Raw genomic sequence first — 23,363 nt, forward strand, 5'->3', positions numbered from 1 at the left:
TTGGTTAAGAAAAATGTTTTCACTCTTGCATCTTGACACAAGTTACAGTATTTGATGCCCACAGCACACATACTGTAGAAGATGGTTCTGTGTTGTAGTGAACAAAGCTGTGCTTGAAGTTCTGCTGGCCAGCCTACACAAATTGCCTTAGCTCAATGCTGCGCTTCTTTGTAGTCTAAGTTTTCGAAACTGGGGAGAATATACCAAATTGTTTCTGGTACACAGCCAGCTTATGCAAAGATCAAAGTAAAATAAAGCCAGGATGTCAAAAAGCACAAACCTCTCTGTATGGTAAGAATCTGTTGAGCCACCACAGATAACACCTCCAAATCAATGCGATTAAACTCATCAAAGCACGCCCAAGCTCCACAGGACAAAAGGCCCTGGTCACATAAACAGAGCATATTGTCACACCCAGATACACACACAAATATAACACAGATACACACACAATTCATTAATACAAATTTAAACAGCATGTATGAGAAGGTTTTTCCTGTTTATATAAGCTATTTCATGGCAAGAGATTTTTTTTGTAAGATGTAAGCAATTTCAGTGTAAATAAAAATTGTAAATTGTTGCAATCAATAACCCTGGCTCTTGTGGCTTCCCACATAACTGTAATCAGTCACTGATCAACTGGTGGGGGGCCCTGACTGAGCTATCAGTACAGTGCTATTTTTGAAAGGACACATTTTAATATTCTACACTTTTGCATCAGGGAATTGTGGCAAGATCAACATGTGGACATGCATATACCTTTACTTTATTTACATAATAGTGAGCTAACAATAACTTTGCTTTATTATCTGAAAGGACTAGCTATAGAGGTGCCTAGAGACTGACATTTAAATGTTTGTATGTCATTCAGGCACAAAATACAAATTAGAAGAGGGTTTTTTATCCCTGTGTCATCTTGTATTATCAGTCTCTTTGAAGTAGTCATAGTAATGCTACTGGGATTTTTCCATGTGAAAGTATCTGTTCTGGTACATCAGAAAGAGAAGAGGGTAACAGCACGTGGGAATATTTACCTCTAAATTAATTATAAGAAGTAAAACATTTTTCATTAGCCACTTCGGTGTTTATCAGTCAGGTTGTTGATGTGTGTGCTAGCTGTATTCACTCACTTTGAAGAATTTGCCCAATGCAATGTAGTCTAGTCCATCAGAACAGTTAAAAACTACACACTGCTTGGCCACAGCCTTTGCCAAATCCTTGGTTGTCTCTGTTTTTCCAGTGCCAGCCGGACCCTCGGGGGCTCCACCCAAATGGAGGTGGAGGGCACCAAACAAAGTGCTGAAAGAGGACAAAAAGACAAAGCTCATCTAACACCTTAAGGTATAGTCGTGATGTTCATCATAATATTAACTTTTTTTTACTAATCGTGAAAGGCTCATTCAAGCTTGCTGACAAAATATTTAATGAAATGTCAAAGTATCTGAGAGCCTCGCTTCAAGGCAGCTGTATTGTAAAAGGTAGCAGCTTTCAAACACACTAAAACCTCCTTCTTCCATGCGATGTGATGTGAGCAGTGCAATATATGAACTTGCCAATAATAATGAAAGATTTTTACACACCATGCTTGAAGTAATTCTATACAATGACATTTCTGCAAGATACAGTATATTGAAAACAATTTATAGTCCCAGATGGTATGGTATGAACATTCACCTATTTATGTATGTTTAGTTTGTACCTTTTATATTATTTATTTGTTCTAATTTTTATATATTTTTTCTCATTTCTTAAACATAGTGCTTAAATATATATATATATATATATATATATATATATATTGTATTATATTAGAACCTGGGGTTTGGTGTGCACTATATTAGCAACCTTCAACATATGACAGGAGGATTTGAACCACCAATCCCCTGACTTATAGACGATTGCACTGCCTCCTGAGTCAGTCACCCTTTAGTGTGTCAAGCTATAACACAGTGAAGTTAATGACACAGTAAATGCAAAAATATTTCATTACTTTCATAACTTCAATTTGTTTAACATTAATCTAAAATCCCACAACATCTTCATTGTTACTGTAATAAGTAAACTGTTCTTAAGAGCCAAGGTGGATATAGCAACATCTCATGGGGAAGGTAGTAAGAGCAGTAGCAGGAATAATTTGTATAAACTTGGCAAACTGGGAAGCTGACTAGTGAAGCACTTTGAACAAACAAGCTGGTATGATGATCGAAAATGATTTCCAGATTATGTCCAGGTACAGTGTAAAAAAGAACTCTGAGTAGCACAGTAACAACATATATAAACATATAGCTTTATAATGACTAATAAGACATGATGTATTTCCTTCTACATCTACAACACAATAAGGGACCATTTTTTTTGTAGAGAGAGTAAAAAGGCAGGTGATTGAGAAGAAGTGTCCTAGCAACATATGGAGCTACTATATCTCTACTTTGAGCTTTACAGAGTGATTAAGAGAGACAAAAGATTTATCTGCAAGCATTTCCAACAATTAAACTTCACAGTGAACTGTTGATGAGGCATGTCGGGGGTTTTACCGGTAGCAGCGGTCAGTGAGTGGGGTTATAACCAGACGTGGTGTGTTGCCCAAATATTCATAACCATAAGGCAAACCAGCATTGATCATCTTAGTCTGGAGGTGGTTTTCCTGTACAGGGTGTGATGGAGAATTCAGAAGTATAACACTCAGTACTTATTATGAATGATACTAAAGAAATATAAATATAATTTAATCGCTAGTGTCTAGTTCTAATGGCTTAGGAAGGACATGCACTAAATCCTTTACACCTACCACCCAGTAGTAGCGTAGTTGGCTAAGCCACTCAAAGTCATTCTCGTCACTTATTCCCTTTTGCACCAGTGTAGCCAGCACATCTCTGGCATGGACATCCAGCACAACCAGGGCTCCAAGGGTCACCCGGTTCTGCTTGGATAGTTTGCCCCGTACGAGCGCCACAATGTCGTCAATCTGACTGTTGTTCTGCTCCAGGTAGGCATCTAGAGCCTGAGGGACAAAAGAATCATAATATAGAAAGCAGAGCATGCTACAGTTAATTAAGAGAAAACATGTTATCAAAACTACATTTATAAAGTGAAAGTCACAAGTTTGATCCCTGCAATAAGTTCATCACTGTCAAGATGTCCATGAGAAAGATGCCACTTTTTCCCCTCCTTTATAAGTGGAGTTGTCAGCTGAATGCCGTTTTCAACATATGAGGTGAAATGTACAATTTCCCGGGTCTTGAGAGATGTGAAAAGAAAAATCTAACCTGTGACGCAAGAGACCTTCTTACAAAACTATGTTATATAACATCTGGAACTAGCAGCAGACTTCTGCTGACTATATCAACTAAATAGAATGTGTCAGTTTATAAGCTATAGATGCTTTTCATTTGATGTGACAAATGTCATTCACTCTTACTCATTCTCATTATAACTCTCATTACACCAGCTGTTTAGCTCATTGTACCTACTGTATATCTATGTGTTTGAACAGAGCTGATGAAAGTCCTTCAGCTGTGCTTAAAGCTGAAGCACTTGTTCTAGATGACAGCTTGGAGATGGCCTCACCATCACCACCATTACCATTCATGCATTCAAGGTAATCTGTCTGTCAGTTTGTCTAAAAATGATGAGGCTTCATATTGGAAACCTTTAAAATCTTTTGTCCTTGTTGTCATGCTTTGAGATTGTACGCTACACAGCATATGTTACTATAGTTATAACTTTGATAGCGACATCATGAAACTTCAGAGCACACTGTACAGCAGGTAATGTTTTTAGGCAAAACATCCTGGCCTGCATGTTTTTTTAACAGAAAAGACTATTACTGGATTACTCATCTTTTAAAAGTTAAATATGAAGTTTTAATATGATTTGCACCAAAAATTTAACCAAAGTGGAAAAATGGTGTGTTCTGTCTAGATGGTTAGAAAGTACTGGATGTCTGAATTGCCTTCAAAACAGCAGAGGGTGTTAAGTAAGTCAGGGATTTATTTTTTATAAAAACAGATGCTTAGCTCTGTGACTTGAATGTAATGAGAATACTGTAAAATGAGAGTCAGCTGGGATGAGCTGGAAGTGATGTATGAAAGAACTCAGGCAATAATAAAATGTGCTGTAATGCTATGAAAAAGGTCATATCCCAATTCTATATTTAACTGGTAACCTAGGTCATGCACGCATATAAACAAACATTAAATCACCTTCTGTCCTGAACTGATGGCTTCATGGATATACTTTGTCCAGTAAACTTGTGAGACACAAAGCACAGTCTGGCCTGGCCAGGCACGCACCCAATTAATCCTCATCTCATTGGGGTATGCCTGGATTGCCTCCCCAATTACCTACAACAGGGGGACAGAAGTAGTAACTCCTTGATATATTAGAAAGCAAAAAAAAAGGCCTTAAACAAACAGGCTCAACTTTGGTGGCAAAAACTGAATCAAAGAATAGAGCATTATCTCATTACCAATTCTATTACAAAAACAGCAACTAAAACAGAAAAAAATCTGCATTATAAAAGGCCATTATAGTCAACCTTTATCTGTACAGTATATTATATTTATACAGTAATATCTATTCCTAAAAAATAAACAAAACAGTGCTGCAATCTAAACAACACCTTATGCAGTGAGGCAGTCATGCCGTTCTCCAGCTCCAGTAGCCACTTCTCCACCTGGCCCCTGGCTTTGGAGGTGGAAATTATATCCAGCAGCTGAACCACTTCACCCTCACTGCTCTTCATGTGGGTGATGTCCAGTACAGCAGTGAACACAACACTACCAATACCTTCAAAGCATTTCTTCAGATGTGGCTGCACTCTGGTGGACAGCAAGGAAAGAAAAACAACTTTAAAAAACAGGTTTGAAGAAGTAAGTAACATCTTGTAGATGTTTTATGAGCTAAATATGAGTAATGACACAATTCTAACACAGATCAATTTCAATTCAAAAACGTCATAATATATATAAAATAATCATAGTCATAATATATAAAACGTCAGACCAATTTAAAAGGTTTAAATTTAAAAGCTATAATTGCTTAACTATTCTTCAAATACATGCTTAAATGTTGCCCTTCAGTGAACCTTCAGCGATATAATCCACCTGCTCCACAAAATTTCCAGCAGATCACTGTGTTGAGTTCCTCCTTTTGCATCATGTGACTTATGTTCTTGCAAGTCTCATCCTTGTCCCTGTCTAATAAATAATGAAAGTGCAACCCAAATGCAATGTTTGAGTTCTTATTGTGGCAGACTGTTGTAGGAGGTCACACATTAATCAGCATTGTTCCCCTTCTCCATCCTGCTTCATATCTCTATGTTTCTAGAGCTGGACTTTGTAGTTAAATCTTAATCATGTCAAAGTAAATTAGGAAATGTATTGATGCATTCAAACTTGGGTTAAAGTGGGAGAGCTCCCTTTCTCCAAGAATTTTGTCAATCTAGTAATGTATTCAGGGACCATGAACTCAGATCTTGGAGGCAGAAACTGTGTGGTTGTCTCCAAGTACACCTGCTGTTTTGGTCCATGTGGGTGCAGCAGCAGAAAGTGTAAAAGGGCTAGGTGAGGGGGAATATAAATTGGTGGGTGTGGTAATTAATCTACTCTTATTAGTCAGTCACTTCACTGGTCTCATCTCTTTGAAACAGCTGTGCCAACCACAGTCATGCATGACAAAAAGAAAGAGGCCCCTCAAGGAACTCATGTTTCATCATGCCTTGATTGTGTGTAGAGCAACTTCGCCAGAGGCGAATGCAGACTGATACACCAATGTTCCTGATTTAAAAAAGTAAATACTTACTGCTATTTGCTGAGTGGTGACCCAGCAGTGATTCAGACAAGACAGAGGCTATTTTGTTTGGTCCTAAAAATCTCAGTCTCAGTCTCAGACACTATGTCTAACCACATCCTTACTGTAGATGACTTAGTATAAGCTTCAAGTAATACTGTAAGAAATTTCAGAGTCATCTTTGACCAGGATATCTCCTTAATTCATACATAAAAGAAATCTCTAGAACTTTCCACCTGAGAAACATTGTTAAAATTAGGAGCATCCTGCCCCAAAGTGATGCTAAAAAATAGTCCATGAATTTGTTACTTCCAGACTGGAGTATTATAATTCATCCTCCTCTCTGTACTTTTCTGCAGGTACCCTTGGCCTGGAGCTGTATATCTCCAGAATCCAGTTGACCTGCCCAATGTTTTTGCTGCTTTTTGTTGTTTTTGTTGCCTGCTGTTCTTTTCTCTCTCCTCTTTCCATTCACCCCAACCGGTCGAGGCAGATGGCCGCCCACCGTGAGCCTGGTTCTGCTGGAGGTTTCTTCTTCTAAAGGGAGTTTTTCCTCTCCACTGTTGCCTAAAGCTTGCTCAAATGGGATTGTTGGGTTTTCAATATAATTTTTCATACACATATGCTCTGTAAGGTCCCAAACCTTATGCTGTAAAGTGCCTTGAGATGACTTCTGTTGGGAATTGGTGCTATACAAATAAAGTTTTATTGAAAATGAAATTTAATTGACCAGAATGTTTACATGTATTTACTCTGAAAGCACTGTTACATCATTGCTGCACATCTGTTCCTACTATTTAGTATGCTCTCGTTGACAGAATTACCAAGTGGCAGAACATTGACATTGTAACAGGAACAGACTCATTTTCTACCAAATACCAATTCACATGTTCTGCATCATTTAAATAAACCTTCCACCCAATACTATAAAACCACACTGATGGTAAAGTTAATTTCAAGAATAGGAAACAACTAAAACATTGCAGTGCTGCTTACCACCTGTTGTTTTGCCACCATGACATTACACTGCCCTATATAGCTGACTCAAAGAGCCAGACCATTGCCTGCAGAAATGTGTTGAATACAGAGGATGTGATGACTGTGTGTATCTATACGAATGTCACTCCAAGCAGTCAGAGAGAACAAAAAAATAGCAGAGTGCAAATGAAAGAAGAAACAAAAATACCAGGAAGAGAATAAGAGGTCAGAACATATTTTGTCTGAAATCACATTCATTACTAACTGAATGCCCTTGGTGAAATGAGACATGAGTTGGTTAACAGAGAGGGAAAACCATGGTGAGGTTAAGGAGGTATTCTGAACACAAAAAGACAAAGAGCCATATAATTATATTCCTGCTGTTGGCTCAATAATTTCGAACACTAACATCAGTTTAGTCTGCATCTCTTTCAAATAGTTTCCTCTTATTTCACAATTATTTTGCATACTTACTGTACTGTACAGAAGCTGGTTTAGGTTTAAGTTTACTTATCATTGTCAAATGTTTACACACTGTATTTACAATGGATTTCATAACAAATGTCATTTGAATGAATAAGTTAAAATCTCTTCACAGTGACGTACTTATGGACATTCAACTATTAAGAAAGAGCAGAACTAGCTGCTAGTAATGACCTCTAGAGAAAGAAACTATACTCAACCACAGATGCCATCAAATTAACCATGCATAATGAATAATGTAATAAAAATGTATTCGGGGAAAATTATGCCTGTGTACCTTGTGGGGTCTTTGGTCTCAGACAGGATTTCCAGCAGCTCCTCATTGGATAGGAAGAAGAACCGTGGGAAATAGAGACGTTTCTTCTCCAGATAGTTATTAAGACCTTTAAGGATCATCTCCAGAAGCTCATTCGATTCTTTTAGTTTCTCCAGCATCTTGTTGATGGATATCACTGCCAGCACATGCTTGTCCTACCACAGATAGGAGAAAACAGTACACACATAATTTCTTGTCATCCCAAAACCTAGCATCTAAAGTCCAACACCTAGATACAACCCCATTTCCAAAAAAGTTGGGGTGCTGTGTAAAATGTACATAGAAATAGAACACAATGATTTGCATTTCTCATAATCTCATATATGAATCAGAATACAACATAGATAACATATCAATTGTTTAAACTCAGAAGAAAATTAGAAAACTTTAAAATTAATGGCAGTGGAAAACTGTTTTGTGGTCAGTTTAAGCAGCATTTCACAGATTGATGAACCTCTGTCCATCTCTACTTCTGAGAGACTCTGACTCTTTAAGTTGCTCTTTTTATACTAAATCATGTTACTAACCTGTTGCCAATTAGCCTAATTAGTTGAAAAATGTTCTTCCAGCAACTACAACTACCTTGTTAGTACCCCTTTTGCTTTTCCAGCCTTTTGTTGCCAGTGCCATGTGTTGCAGCCATGAATTTCAAAATGCTGTTTAGTACATTTTCTAAATTTAAACATTGTGAATAAAATAAGGGTTTATGAGATGTGCACATAATTGCATTCTGTTGTTATCTAGATTTTTTATATATATAAAGAAATTTCACAATATACTGCATAATTATTAAACCAAGATATTTTTCTTAAAGCTAAGTAAGAAAATTCAACAACATGCACTCTATGTTCCCACTTGTCACATGTCAAAAAAAATTCTATGATGAGACAGTAATAGAGATTTCACCTGAGGCCTGTCTAGCACCTATGAAATATTTCAGCTGTGATATCATCTCATCTGTACACTAATTTAATATCCTCTGGAACTGTCAGCTCCAGGAAGTGCCTAAATAAAAAGTCTATCTAATCTTCAAGGCTGGACTGAGAATGCCTGAACCTGCTCACACAATCTGTGGAGATTCTAAAAGGAAGCATATTGCCTGATATCTTCCTCTGCATGCAATTAAATAAAAAGCAGGAGGAACAAAATACAGAGCCACTATAAAGTCAAAAATATCTTTTTTGAATACCCTACAGTTTACCCTGCAAAAAATAAGCCTTTTCAAAGCAATGCAACATTTGTTCATGTAAGTTCTAGCTTTTTTTTTTATAACTAAAGGAAACAGCTGTGAGACTACAAAAACAATGATGACTTTCATCTTTGTTTGATGTGATCAATTTGCCCTGAGCCTGTTTTTGCTTCAAATGTACAGACAATTCTATCAACATGGAACATATAGCATAAAAACAAAAAAATAATAATTTACTGTGCATGCCAGCACACTGTCTTGACAAAATATGGAGAGCTATAAATCAACAATACAGGATGTTATAGATATATTTGTTGCCATAAAATGTGTAAAAAACAAGTGGCAGTGTGTCCAATGCAGATCATTTTACAACAGCAGATGCTCTGGAAAAATCTATAAACAAAGTTGGAAGAGCAACAAAGAAGAGTATTGCTTTGACTTGGCTCAGCTTCTGCTTTGTAATGGGGTCACTGCCCACTGAAAGGAGGTGCAGCCGCTGAAAGACACTTTTAATCTCCTCGGCTTGTGTTCAAAACTAAGTTGTGGAATCACAAAGGCTATCTAGAATGAGATAATAATTATATTTGATCTCTCATGATTACTATTGATTTCTTAGAGCGGCTGAAGTGGAGGCAGCGGCTGTTCCTCATTCCATAGTGACGTTTGTTGTCTCTGGGCTCAGTATATGATACAAGTAATAAACAAATAGTAAGAATGCAGGATTAAAAACATTTTTAAATGTTTTTTAAGCAGCTGTCAGTAGAAGAGACTTGAGAGAGACAGTAATTGATTTAAATGGCTAAATCAAGTGAACAAGTTTATTACTGGCATCAGACGATTAGACAAAAGCCTGATTTGATTGTGTTTCAATGGTCCATACAATTATATTGGCTAAAGGGTGTCTGATTGGTGCACTGTAATCTTTTTGTGATTTTGGCGCCTTTTTAAGAGGACACTGTAATAAGAAGGTTGCATTCAGTCTACCAGCAGAAAGCTATTTATGAGCATGCAAGTGTTATGTGTGATAATTTATGCACCAAACATGATTTCAACTGAGCACAGGAACTGTCCACAGCTGATATAGCGAGACTGCAATCAGTGTGGCGAAAAGCATTACCTAAAGAAAGTATGTTCTTTGTTTGCAACTGACACACACCACACATCTACAACATAAAACATCTTACAGGCTCAAAGCACATTCTTCTGAGTTTTATCACTGCAGTGCAATATTCATTGAGGTATTCTTTTACTGACTCCTGTGATGGTGTTATTGGGCAAATCCATCAATCCATCAACAAAATGTCAGTCATCATTGCATGAGCTCAAGAGGGTCAATTGCTTCTCCCTTCTTCAGCTCATTAGAGGAGCGAAAGGGTGTGGTGTGCTGCATTAGCAAAGGAAATAGATTTATTGAATAATGAGTCTTTAACAATGATTTGGTCCTATATTTATATGAAAATGTGAATGCAATTGTAAAGAAATGACACATTAAGGTGGGCAGCAAATATAAACAGGGAAGGGAAAATGAATATGAGATGAGGCTGAATGGTTCTGTAAAATCAGCGGATCTTGAGCAGCTCCCAGTGGTTGATCTGACAACAACAGTTTGGGTAAAAACCTTACACTGTGATGTGATCTTTCAGTAGGAGAGCTGCATTCTTGGTTGTATTTTTGCTCTCACTGTCATGTGGTAGTATGGCACTGAGATGTTTCTAGTTCATGCACTGCTAATCAATTCTATGCTATGCAAGGTTAAGGGAGTTATTTGTCAGTTTGATGCAATACTGTGAGGGGTGTGTTTCCCATTACTTACCAACAAAGTATGTTGAATTAGAATTATTTTATTTATATAAGTTTATAAAATAATAATAGAACAAAAGCAGAGACCAGATCATAATTTAACTTTTTGTAATTATTTATACACTATTGGCATTTCACATTCCCTAATACCAACTATTTTTACTGCTTTGTAACCATTTTCATAATGTATTCATTTATTTTACTATACCAACTTCACACTAACAAACATGCTTTTTAATTAAGTGATGTCCTAATTGCTGAAATACCCTAAAACATATGGTCATGAAAATTAAGTTGTAAACCCGTTTGCTGGATTCCTTTGGAATCCTTGGAGATTTTAATTTCTTCTTGTGGCGTCTTAAAAGACAGTGACAGTAGGCAACTCAACTTAGATAAGCAAAAAATAAATAAATAAATAAATAAAATAATAGTTGATGAAAAATGGTTGATGATCCATGTAGGTTTAAGTTTTCACACAGCACCTGAATGAATTTTATTTAAATGTTATGGTCTAATGACCACTGGGGATAAAAAAGCAATATATTGCAAATGAATCACACAGTCACATTGAAACAATGTATTCAGAATACATCAGTCAGCTCCTGTGTTAACTTCAGTTAATTTCACAGTTCTTCCTCACTTTACAGTCTTTGAGAAATTTTCTTTTTTTTAGCCAAATGACAAAAATGAAACTACACAATTTACTTAGGGAGATGTCAACATCCAATACCTTATTTACCATCTGATTAAATTCCCACAACAGGTAAGTTTTTTGGCAGTGGTTGATTACATAGGTGCACACCAATATTAAGTAAAACACATTTATTGTCTTCTTAGTATACTTTGTTTACTTAACATAGGTTTCCATTTGGAGCAGTAACTCAGTAACAGTAAAATGTGTGATCCATCTTCAATGATCTGGTTAAATAACTACAATAAAGTTAACTAAAGTAAGCTAAGCTTGGGAAACAGGGCCACAGGTCTCAAACTAGATGAGTGCAAATGTGTAAAAAGTACTGTACCAACAATTGGGCCAACAAATGCTGCCATAAACCTTTTTACAAAGCTCACAGTAGACTAGACAGTATGCATACACATCTGTGTGTGTAGGCTCCCTGTCCCATGGTGACCTCATTTTCTTTGTGGCTCAGTACAACCCTGCCCCTTCCAGACAAAATCCATAATTTCTATTTGATGGTGCAGTCAGGCTGGGCTTTCTGGAGGACACTGGCTGAAATTGATGTGTCTCATTTCAGGTCTACTGAGGACGCCAATTACCCTTTGGAAACTCTTTGAGGATGCTGATGCAACACTTGCTTTCTGTCCTCGTTCTGTTGTTTTTTCCTTTGCTCTCTACCGCTTTCTGCCGATTCCCTCATTTCTTTTCTTTCCTTTCTTACAGTAGCTCTGTCAAATGTTCCTGCTTCTAATATTTATTTTTCTTTGCCTCTTGCTTAAGTCTTCATTTCACTCTCACCCTTTGTTGTCACAAGTCAAAGTTTTTTTTACACGTTTGTGTAATTCTGTTTGTTCGCTCAATTTATTTTTATTTTAGTTTTTATTTTTTCTTCGCTGCTTCTCAATGTGAAATACTGTAAAATGACCAAGGTTTGCACCATCTGGTTTGCATCATGGCACAATATACAGGCAGTAAACTCTAAATTTGCTTATATTAATAAAATAAATCTTTGTCAGATCCAAGCAAATTAACATAATTCAGATTTGAGTTTTTACTGCATTTTGGAAAAAGTCCCAACTTTTCTAGAAAGGGGTTTGTAACTACTGGATCTTTTTTCTTCATCACTAAATGTATGGTTATTACTCCATTCAAACTATTAAAATTTAGCCACCATTCTGTAGGAAATTGCACTGTACAGTCAATACATGAGTAGATTGATTATGAAATGTGCTTGCTTGACCCAAATTTATTTGGGATAACAGTTTGCTTTTTGTGTTTTACTTGGAAAGCAGACACTGAGCATCATCCATTCTGTTATGTTCCTATCAACTGTATTTTGTGCAATCTGGATATACAGTTGTTGTTCAATAATTTAGAATTTTTTTATGCTGCAGTTGCTCTTAAAGATTCCTCTTCCAGATTCTACAGATTTGATAGTGACAGGTGATGATTCACTTAAGAGTCTCATTATGCCCTTTCACAGAGACTTCTCTGCATTAAACATAAGGTCAGCTAATAGGCTTCCTTATCCTTTTTGAATCTTGTTGTAATAATAACAAACTAAAATTATGCAACTTACCAGGGAAACTTGTCTCATGGTGTCCCTAAAGGTTTTGTCAACAGCTGTGAAACGGCGTCCCTCTTCAGGCATCTGAGTCATGATGTCTGGGGAGCTGAATATGGGCTCAAGGTAAAGCCAAGTGGACTGCACTTTTAACCATTCATCCAGGATCTCTTGGAGTAGCAGCAACCTTCCTTCCCACTCCCTAAAATTAACCATAAGCATTGCCACTGTCAAGTATTTGCATTATCGTTTATCTAACATCAGATATATACTAATTCCATTCAGATAAAAGAGTGGTTGGACTGGTTCAAGTCGTACTTTGTAAAGACCACTGACAAACAGATTTTTTAATGCTCACCATGGTGTTATCCTTCCCCACCCATAAATCTAGATAATGGCATTATAAAGTTTAATATGACACTACAAAAAAAAGCTCATCAAAAACGTAACATTTCAGTAACTGCTTTAACACCCTGCTGAATAAAGCTGAATACATTTTTAAAATCTGCAGGGAATACTGTGTCACACTGTGCCTGGCAGCGACATTATATTGCAACAATCTCACAAATTACAGAGGATGAGGAATTTGTATCATTTTCTGAGCTCAGAGGGAGATAAAAAACAGTAAATGAATTATACATATGCTGAACTGAAACCACATTTTCCAGCTTTCACTGAGAATATTTTAACTATAATCATGAGACAGGTCTTCATATAAAGCTAAGGTCCAATTCTACACAGCATTTTGGCTCCCAAGTGGAATGGGTTAATATTAACCGTGAGGGTGGTGGAGAAATTACATTTATATTTGTACATCATTTCTATATAGCCTTGTACCAAGCAACAATGGTAATGGAATGCAGCTCAACATTGAGACTATACAATATTTTGTCTATTTACTTCATTCACAAGATTAATGAATTGGTTTTCCAAACAAGCTAATCAAAATTATTCCCCAAAAAATACTGTTCTTACCGTATCTCTACCTCAAAAGGTTTAATGAAGGGTGAGCCCCTCATGGTTTGTGTTTTCATAATGTGATCATCCAACAGCATCTGAACTTCCTCCACAGAGGACAGGATGAAGGTGCCCGTCTCTCGGTAGGCTAGGAGGCTAAACTCCTTGTCACCCCACTCACTAGCCATTTTTTCCATGGCCTTTTCCAAAGAGTGCTCCTTGCTTGCTGCCTCACTGATGCCTTCAAAGCTACTTAGGTGCTGTTCCAGATCCATGGATAGGAACTGAGCCACACAGGCCTGCTCATCAGCAGGCTGCATGAAGACACCAGTCACCTTGGACATGGCATCCCAGTGGCGATCACGCAAGCCTGGGTTGCACAACACCTAAGAATGGAAGAGTTGTACAAATTCTTCATTCTTCATTTCACATGATAAAATAACACAATAAATGAAATCAAAGTTATTTTGACATCTACAGATAACACCTTACCTGGACCATAGGAATGTGCTCTTTAAAGTCCTCCACCTTAGCCTTGATAGTGGTGGCTATGTTCAGGACTTTGGGAACTTCAGCAAAGGCTTTTTCTAGTTTATACAGCGTGCGCCAGTAGTTGCCAACATCTCCTTCTACCTACGTGATAATAGGTTTTGTATTACAAAGACAATGTAAATAAGTAAAACTGCTACAAAACTAATAAGTGCCAACTTATTATATATATATGTTTAGAGAGATAGAGAGATATATTATATTACTTTAGTTATAACTGTCAGCATTACCTCTGTGACTACTGCTACTACTGTATATAACTATATACTCTACTATAACCAGTAGTAGTAATGTTTTTGTAACTACTACAACCACTTGGTACAGTACTTCCTCTCGCCTGTCTAGAATTTCCATAGCGACAACCCTTTTCATCCTAGAATGCCTTGCAACACAAAAGTAACCATATACAGCACCCACCTGGTAATCACCTGTTACTTCTAGCAACTAACTTACAGGTGGTTCTGCAGCTACCTATTCAAATAAGATAGCAACTGTTTAGTAGTACCTTAAGACAGACTGGCTTTTACTCTACCTTTTAATTTCTATTTCTAGACACACACACACACACACACACACACACACACACACACACACACACACATATATAGTAGTCACAGAGGTAATGCTGACAGTTATAACTAAAGTAATAACAGCTCAATATGAAGTTGAAGAAGGTGCTTCTTTACAATACAGTTAACGCTGGATAATAAATAGCTTTGTATGGATATCTCTTCACTGCAAAGTAACATTTATGATTGCTTTCCATGTAGATTTCTCTGTTCCTGGATCTATAATAAAGCTGACTGACTTAAAACTGAGATATTTTTAGTCATCTGTGGAATGGGGTAACACACTACACAATACCTGGCTTGTTATGTTTTTTCTCCTGGTTAATCCATTTTATTTACTTTTAACTGATTTTCCTCATCATTTTCTTGCCTTGCCTTGTGGTTGTTGACTATGACAAGACAAAATGCCTGCCATGAAATAGTGCAAGAGATCTGTCTTCTTTAAATATACTGTTAAAATAATAAATATACCACCACATTTCTCCTTATTGCTATGTATTATTATGTTATGTGGAAAAATTCAAGTAGAACAGAAAACTGTTAATTATACCTGAGTACCTGAAGGGTTTGGCCTTTTAACAGTTGCAAGATGGAAGAGAAAATACAGCCCTTTAAACTTACTGTTGGCAATCACACATGCCATCAATAAAGGCATCATATCTAATGGCAGCTTTTTACTGCTGTTTTACAATGACATTGCTCAGTTACCCTTTGCTTTGAGCACACATGCATTTTCACTATTGTGGAGCAGATGAGCTGCGCTTCTGTCACACATAAAACCATATATATATATTCCAATTGACCATACATGACCACGTCTTCCCAGTAACTAGACAATTGGCCATGCAAGTATTATAGTCAGAAGGTACACCCCGTATTCCCTGACAACTCTCATACATACAATATACTGAACGTACTGTCCTCATACACCTTTCTAAACAATTCAAACATTCATTACATTTAAATGCACAAGGATCTCCCTAGTAACCCCAAAACATCCTAACACACTCACAGTTCAGAACTTGTATATTCATATATTGAAAGTCAGAACTATGCTGGATTTTGTGTCATCTATGCTCTCCACTTTGTTGTGTACTCATTATAAAGCAATTTTGCCCAATGCCCATACCTTGTCAGGGTTCACACCAGAAAGTGGCCCATGAAGCCACTGCTCATACTGGTTCATGAAATCAGTTACTGTCTCATAGAGACGCAAAAAAGGTGTGAGCTTCTCCATGATCTTCTTAAGCTGTGGGTACTGGGAAACAGTCCAGCCGTAGGCCTCCTCCTCTAGATTAAAATCATTAATCTTTCCGGAGTCGAAGAAATGTTGGAAGGGAAGTGAGAATGGACAATAAACAGATGGATAAGTTGATTAATGTCAACATGTGGATGACAAACACATGAAAAAACCAACACTATGACAACTCCTATGAATGAGGTTATTATTACAACAATTGCTGACCTCTAGAGGTTAAATATCTGAAAACACATACTGTAATTCCAATTCAATGTACTTTGTGCATGTCAATCAGAAATCAACCCTAGTCTGCCCTTTTATGAATTACTTCTAAAATTAACAATTATATTGAGCTTTGAGTTACACCTCATTAGACATTCTTCTGCATTACCACACTCCAATATTAGCCTACTCACATTTATTATGTTTCTGAATGGCTGACTGGTTCCTACAGATTGATACTTTCGAGCACTAAAATCTTGACGTACCTTTCCCATAGCTGAAACCAGTTTCGCATTCAGAGCCTGGGCTTTCTTCAGGTACTTGCTGAGATCTGCCAGCTCACCAAAGGTGATAAACTCTTCTACCTGTAGATTGTAGCTCTTCAGTTCCTCCACAAAGCGCTCACGGCACAACTGAAGGAGTCAACATACAGAAATACACAAATTTTCTAGCAATTTACCTTGACATGAACTATTTAATGACCCAGTACCATGCTAGAAGTAAAAGAAGTATCTATTTCTCATTCAACATAGATTATCAATTCAATAAACAATGAACTGAAGGACTAAATAGCAGCACAGACCTTAAGGGCACTCTGATATTGCTCTGTCTTTTCAGAAATTATCCGTCGCTGTTCTTTAAAGATAGATGGCATACGCTTAAACCACTGGATAGTCTTTGCATTGAGCTTCATGTCCAGTGGTGAGAGGGTGACAAAGTCCATGAGAAAGCACAATTGTGTGTTGGAGTCTGCCAATCTTTGCTCCAACAGTGGCATCTCTGCGGTTTCCACCTTATTCATGTAGGCCTGGGTGCACAGGGCAACATACGTCAGAATATGAATGCTTTTATAGAGCAAAGTAATGTTTAAAAATAATGTGTGAAAATAATTAAAACCTGTTAAGTACAGTAGCCTAAAGTTTATGTTAGACCAAAGTCATTTCACAAAAAGTATCCAGCATTACACCAAAACACTGATAAAAATGCTAAAATTCATATCTAATGTCTGACTGGATTTTTATTTTGTCACAACTGTATATATGTATATGTATGTATAGAATACTGTATCAAGTAGCTCTTTGTTAATTTAAGGTAGTTACCTTAAACTCCATCAGTTTCTGTGTGTCAGGTGGTGTGCTTAGTGCCTGCTCAGCAATCTTCTCAAATTCTTCACAGAGCCTGTGAGAGAAAGCATTAATTTGTTGACATATACAAAGGGTTTACAGCATTACACAAAAACACTAATAAAAATGCTAAAATTGTAAATTGTATCTAATAATAATCTTATTATAGCACAAGATGCACCACTTGGATAAAGACTAATAGAGCTAATGTAGAACTATACTGTACTTCGCCTTTAATCTGCACAATGTCTTTGTACTCTCTTGAGTGAGGTCAGAATTCTGACTCTTCCTATGCATAGTTCAGCAGTATGTCTCAAACAGAAGTTGCTGTTAATCACCAGCAAATGGTCTTGCAGTGAATGAAAAAGTAAAACAACTCACTTCTTATTGATTTCCTGATGGCAATGTAGCATGCGTGTAACCAGTTTCTGTTGTAACTCTTCAGCACGTTCAATGAGAGAGCGGATAAGCTTATGGGATTGGACCTCAAACATGCCAAGACGTAGCACCTAAAGACCACGGTACTGGTCAGTAACACAATAAACACAACCTCAAACACTTCCCAAGACATACCTAGAATACTGTAGACTTCCAAATATGCATAGTCAGTTATCGCCATGGTAATTGCCAAGTGATTACAGAAGCTGTGGCCAATCCTGGTTCACAAGGAGCACTATCTTAGCTAGTTTTCCAACTATCCCTGCCCTACCCACTGCTGATTACCTTGAAAGTAGCTCCCAAGTACCAGTATTGGCCACCGCTAGATTAGGGAGTAAACATGTCTATAGCTTTAATCCTTGTATGGCAATCCTTATGCTACAAGATTTTTCTGATATTTTTTAACATCCTCTCTCACTTACTTGGATAAATAGTTTCAGTAGATCTGGGCATTTCAGGCTCTTGTAAGTCTCTTTAAATATTAGCACCATAACTGTCTAAAATACTAATGTAATATGTAAGTTTTGGGCCACTTTGCTCAGGTACCTTGCAAGATGTGTACTGGATCTGATCAGCAAGTTGCTGATAGTGTACCACCTCTGCCATCATGTCCTGGAAGGAGTGCTGCTCACTGAGGAATTGCTCCACATCTTCCTCTGCCTGCCTGGATACCAGTGCGGAGTACTTATTAAATTCGTGAATATACTCCTTGGGCCTGACACACTCAGCCCAGAAAACTTTGCGCACCTCCTCCATTTGAGCTTCAAGGATCTGGGGCAGGATGATGGGCTTAAGGAAGTTCCCAAACTGAGAGCCTGGCTAGAATGACATGAAGTAGGCTAAAAATCCACACAGAAAGCTACATTTTTGTTCAGTGGTAAAACACATGATATGCAACAATATGATTAACTACTTTGATTTAAAATTACATAGTAGGGCATTCAAACAGCATTACAGCAGGAAAAAACTACCATCCGCTGCCAATATTAAGAACACACAATGTGCAATGTATAAAGTAATTATTATTATGTTATTATAAAGTACTATTAATTCATATGTGTGTAAGCAATCCTACTTGTTGATATGGAAGAGTTTAAGCATTTGAAAACTCCCTTAATACAAAACATTAAAAAGATCCATGTGTTACATCCAAAAAATAAACTAATCTAATTTACAGTAACTTACTTGTATTTGTATTGACAGACAGGGAAATTGTCTAGTAGAGGAAATAAATTATATTTCTGCTATTATTTCTGCTACTAATGCCGTCATGTCCTCGGAGTAATCCTATCCTGTGTTCTCTTCCTAGCATAATACACAGTTTGATAAAATACAAATCTGATTTGTGTTTGGCATCTTTACCAAATAGATAAAAAAAGATACAGAAAATAGAATAGAAACACAATAGAGTAATTCGCCAATGCACTACATGCTACATGCACTATATACTGAAAATGGTTATGGCCATCACTGCTTGCCACTATGATTCAGTAACCTCTCTTCTTTATCATAAGTAACTTAAATCTCAGGTTGAAATAAGTCATAGAAACCTCACTTATTACAGTTAGTTTTAGACACCACACTTCACTTCTTACCCATTCAGGGTACAGTTTGGTCTCCACACGGGGCACCATGCTGATAGACCTGAGCATAACCTCATAAACATTAAGAAGGGCTTCCTCATAATGTTTGAAGTCAGGCTCAAACTTGATGTCTCTGTCCTCCAGGATCAGATGCAGGACAAAGCCTGGTTGCTCATATGCTCGCTCTGACTGCTATGATAGTGGAGAAACAAACCAAACCAAAGAAAAACATAAACAAGTGTCCACCTATTAATCTATGTCAAAATACAGAATTTCTTTCGCTGTCCACCACAATATTAAAAGCACCATATGATATTAATATTGCAGGTCATCAGTGTATAATAGCCTGAAAGTCTTGAGCTATCTCCTACCGGGTCTTGTGAAATTAGATTTGTATAGTCCCTCATTGAGTCTATTGCAAGATTCTGCAGCTGGGAGGTCATCAGCACAGCTACACAGTTGTAGAAGGACAGCAGCTTAGCCATGTTGCTAAAGGCAGGCACCAACTTCTGTCTACACCCCTGGTAGTAAATGTTTTGAATTTCAGGAATCCAGCTGGTATTTAAAACATAAATAAAATCAAATTCAAGTTTCTAATAAAGGGAATGTATTCTTGACTTGTATTCTTGAATGTCTGTCATTTTGAACCTGATCACAGCTACAGTACATTGATGATGATGTGGACTTACCTTCTGAGGAGGATTCCTCTGGCGTTATCAACATGTTTGGTGACAATTTTCTGAAACACAGACAGCTCCATAGCTTCCTGTCTGCTGTGGAACTCTTCTACATCTATCAGACGTAGATTTCTGCAAATAGGTCATCCAAAAGGGAAAGATGACAAGCAAACAGTTTTACTACAGCAACAGTATAGTATGGTATAGGGGTGTGTGGTGTGATATAATTTAGTAGTACCACAAACCTCAGAGAAGCATGAAAACATCTACAGTGCTATGTAAAAATGTTTATTGTCTTCCTACTAAACAGGTCAGTGGATATGTTTAGTATTGAACAACATGTGCTTCTTTTAAAAACAAAAATGCTTAAATGATGAAAAATATTTTTAAAGTGAAAATTTAAAAGAAAAATGCTTTTTGCTCCATTTTAATTAAGTGCACCTTTGAAAGGCCAATTTAATTCAACTTTATCAAGCTCATGCAAAAACTGCATTATTTCAGCTGACAAAGTAAAAAACCTAAGATGGAGTCGTAACTACAATAAAACAATATTGCATACTTACTTGTATGAGATTTGCCAAAGGTACAGCAGTTGCAGCATAGTGGGGTTAATAGAATGAAGCTTTTCTCTCATCCTTTTTCGTGCATGGACAAAATCTTTGTTCCATGGTTTTGGCAGTACCTCCAATCTGACAGTTAAAGATAGAAGAGGAATTGTAAAGACCACCTTCTTCTACTCTGGTAAATATACATGATTAATTATTCTAAAGGCTCCTAATCACTGTTCAGGTTTTACTTGTACAAAGGAAAACAAGGGATTCCTATGTGGTCTAGCCATAACACCCATGCTACACAGTATAGTTAGGTACTGACATACTCATCAGATGATAAATATGCAACATATTTCATCTACCGCACTGACTTACTCAAGTCTGTGAGGGGGAAGATCTTTTACTTTGTCCTCATCACTTTCTCTTGATTCTCTGAATGTATATTTCACTGAAATCACAAGCAAAATATATTCAAATAAATTATTTATTTATTACAACAGTTTTGCAAGTGCAAACTATCCAGTCACCAAGAATTTTGGGATAACAAAAAAACAAAAAATACAGATTGCTGCTTTGACGCTGAGCAGGTAGTCCTCCTTTATCTCATCAACTAGCAGCTCCAGCGTTGTACTTAGGCTCTGCAGGTGGTAGGGGACTGTTGTTAAAATGTTTTCCAGCCACAAGTCCTCCAGGGGAGACACATTCTCCAGATCTATCCCATTCTGGATGTAGTAGTTATATCTCTGAAAAGTTAAAATATAAATATCAGTTCAATGACAGTCAGAGGGGATTTTGATACAAAAATGTTAATGACATTGATAGTTTTGGTTGGCAATGCTGATCACTGATGATAAAAAAAATATCTACATCCTACATCTCAGTGAGATTAAGCTTCAACTTTGTGCTGCATATGATCAGTGTTGTAAATACTTCTCCAGTGATCAATGTTGACCTCATTTTCCATGCTGTGTTCCTGAGCTAAAGATAAAATTTCATTGAGTAGAATGACAAATAGACTGCACAAAGAAATGTGCCTAGTAACTGCAACCATGGAAAAGAACAAAGCAGTGATTACAAGGCTGCCACATCAAGTGTCTTTAAAGGATTATGTCAAAGAATGGTGTCACAATGTCCTCAAGTGATCTTTCTCTGTACAACAAAAGAGAGGCTGTTATATAAGACATGTTGATTTTCAGTATATTTTATATCACATTTTCAATTTTACCATTTCACTGTCATCCTTTGCTGTAATTTGGTAAGAACCACATGGTGGAGAGCTGCCATCCTGATGCTGACTAAAAATCAAAGAAAAAGAAATGGCAAAATAGGCTTCACAACAAATGCCATCTTATTATGGAGTATTTCATATTCCCTGCAGTGTACTATAGCAGTGATGTGGTCTTAGTTATGGTTTACATCACAAAGCTGCCTTCATCATCCCATTTTAAGTAGTTAGGTAATAAAAAACTTGGCAATGCCCTCTCTGTGCTGGTAAACCACAAAGGAAAGTCGTAGAGATGGATAAAAACAAAAATGTCACAAGAGACATAAGAAAGCAATAACAGAAAATTATAAAAATATAGCAACTCACCATATAAATCTAACAAGGGTTTCACGAAGATTCCTGTTCTTTTCACTGAGTTTTGTGCGGGTACTGCTGCGATGCTTGGAGGTCCCTGGGATTTGCACTGCTTTTCTGTTCTGGATCAAGGTCTGGCTTCTGCCATTACTTTTAATAGGTCTACTGCCTGCCCCATCACTCAGCACATCTCCTACAGCACACATCACACTAGGATTAAAGTCTTATATCTAAGGCCAGGGCTCTGGTGTTTAAGTTGGCATAAAAACGACATTTTTATCTGAATAAAAAATAAGAAATGAACCCACGTTTCTCAGCTGCTACCGTTCTTTGAGATGTCTGCTTGAGTGAGGGATACGGCGAAAATGGTTTTGTTTCCATCCACGGCTGTTTCCTGGGGACCTAGACAAGTAAATCAACGAACTAGTTAGTAAACTTACTAAATAAGTTAACTAATGGCTAATTACTCAGCCATTAGTTTGGTGTTTTTTTCACAAATACGTCAACTAGCTAAAGCTAAGCTTGTTAGTAGTAAACTTGTGATTTTATAGACGTTTTACTAAGCTATACAATAACTGAACTGTTAATTATCTAGCTAACCTAGCTAAGTGTCATAACCAGCCAACCTTAGCGGCATATGAAAACTTAGAGCGCACACCGATAGGCGTTTGAAAGTGTCCGTTACTACAGTGCAATTGGTGTTTGCTTACCTGTGGTGAGTTTAGTAGAAATAATGGCTCACTCTCAATGAATTTAGTTTTCTTCCTGGCTAAACTCATTTGTCAACTACTTGTGCTAAGTTATCATAAGCTAACACTAGCGCTTGTGCCGTTGCTAGGGTCGTTGCTAAGGAAGCAACGGTGAACTCGCGTGAAGCGACTCCAGTGTCACCGGCGGAGTGGAGACCCGATGTTATTTCATCTTTGTTCCCTCAAACAACAGAAAAACAGCTCTGACGGTGACTCGACCTCGTTTGTTGTGACTTTAGAAAGCCCCTGAATGACAGACGTGCTCCTGCGTCCTGATTGTTGTGCTCAGTAGGTGAAGTTACTGAAGGTGAGCCGTGAATCTAGGG

The 23,363-nt window shown here is 37.2% G+C and overlaps 1 protein-coding gene across 2 annotated transcripts in view; it reads right to left on the bottom strand.

Moving 5' to 3' along the window:
* dnah7 (dynein, axonemal, heavy chain 7) overlaps positions 1-23,343 on the bottom strand; it is a 72,391-nt gene extending 49,048 nt beyond the window's left edge. For both annotated transcript variants that reach the window (XM_026376135.1, XM_026376134.1), the window contains exons 1-26: positions 22,999-23,343; positions 22,597-22,690; positions 22,301-22,481; positions 21,935-22,004; positions 21,272-21,452; positions 21,085-21,157; positions 20,722-20,847; positions 20,171-20,290; positions 19,853-20,036; positions 19,494-19,673; positions 18,445-18,717; positions 17,842-17,969; positions 17,437-17,515; positions 16,920-17,144; positions 16,603-16,749; positions 16,004-16,183; positions 14,249-14,389; positions 13,775-14,142; positions 12,815-13,001; positions 7,529-7,722; positions 4,622-4,820; positions 4,203-4,343; positions 2,789-3,001; positions 2,535-2,644; positions 1,131-1,299; positions 281-383 (exon numbers count right to left, since the gene is read on the bottom strand). In XM_026376135.1, the coding sequence (XP_026231920.1) occupies positions 281-383; positions 1,131-1,299; positions 2,535-2,644; positions 2,789-3,001; positions 4,203-4,343; positions 4,622-4,820; positions 7,529-7,722; positions 12,815-13,001; positions 13,775-14,142; positions 14,249-14,389; positions 16,004-16,183; positions 16,603-16,749; positions 16,920-17,144; positions 17,437-17,515; positions 17,842-17,969; positions 18,445-18,717; positions 19,494-19,673; positions 19,853-20,036; positions 20,171-20,290; positions 20,722-20,847; positions 21,085-21,157; positions 21,272-21,452; positions 21,935-22,004; positions 22,301-22,481; positions 22,597-22,690; positions 22,999-23,067 (4,135 nt within the window). In that variant the 5' untranslated portion in view covers positions 23,068-23,343. The remainder of the gene's footprint in view (positions 1-280; positions 384-1,130; positions 1,300-2,534; positions 2,645-2,788; positions 3,002-4,202; positions 4,344-4,621; positions 4,821-7,528; positions 7,723-12,814; positions 13,002-13,774; positions 14,143-14,248; positions 14,390-16,003; positions 16,184-16,602; positions 16,750-16,919; positions 17,145-17,436; positions 17,516-17,841; positions 17,970-18,444; positions 18,718-19,493; positions 19,674-19,852; positions 20,037-20,170; positions 20,291-20,721; positions 20,848-21,084; positions 21,158-21,271; positions 21,453-21,934; positions 22,005-22,300; positions 22,482-22,596; positions 22,691-22,998) is intronic.
* Positions 23,344-23,363: the final 20 nt, after the last annotated feature.

The sequence above is a fragment of the Anabas testudineus genome, chromosome 21 (assembly GCF_900324465.2).
Source record: "Anabas testudineus chromosome 21, fAnaTes1.2, whole genome shotgun sequence".
NCBI classification, from domain to species: Eukaryota; Metazoa; Chordata; class Actinopteri; order Anabantiformes; family Anabantidae; genus Anabas; species Anabas testudineus.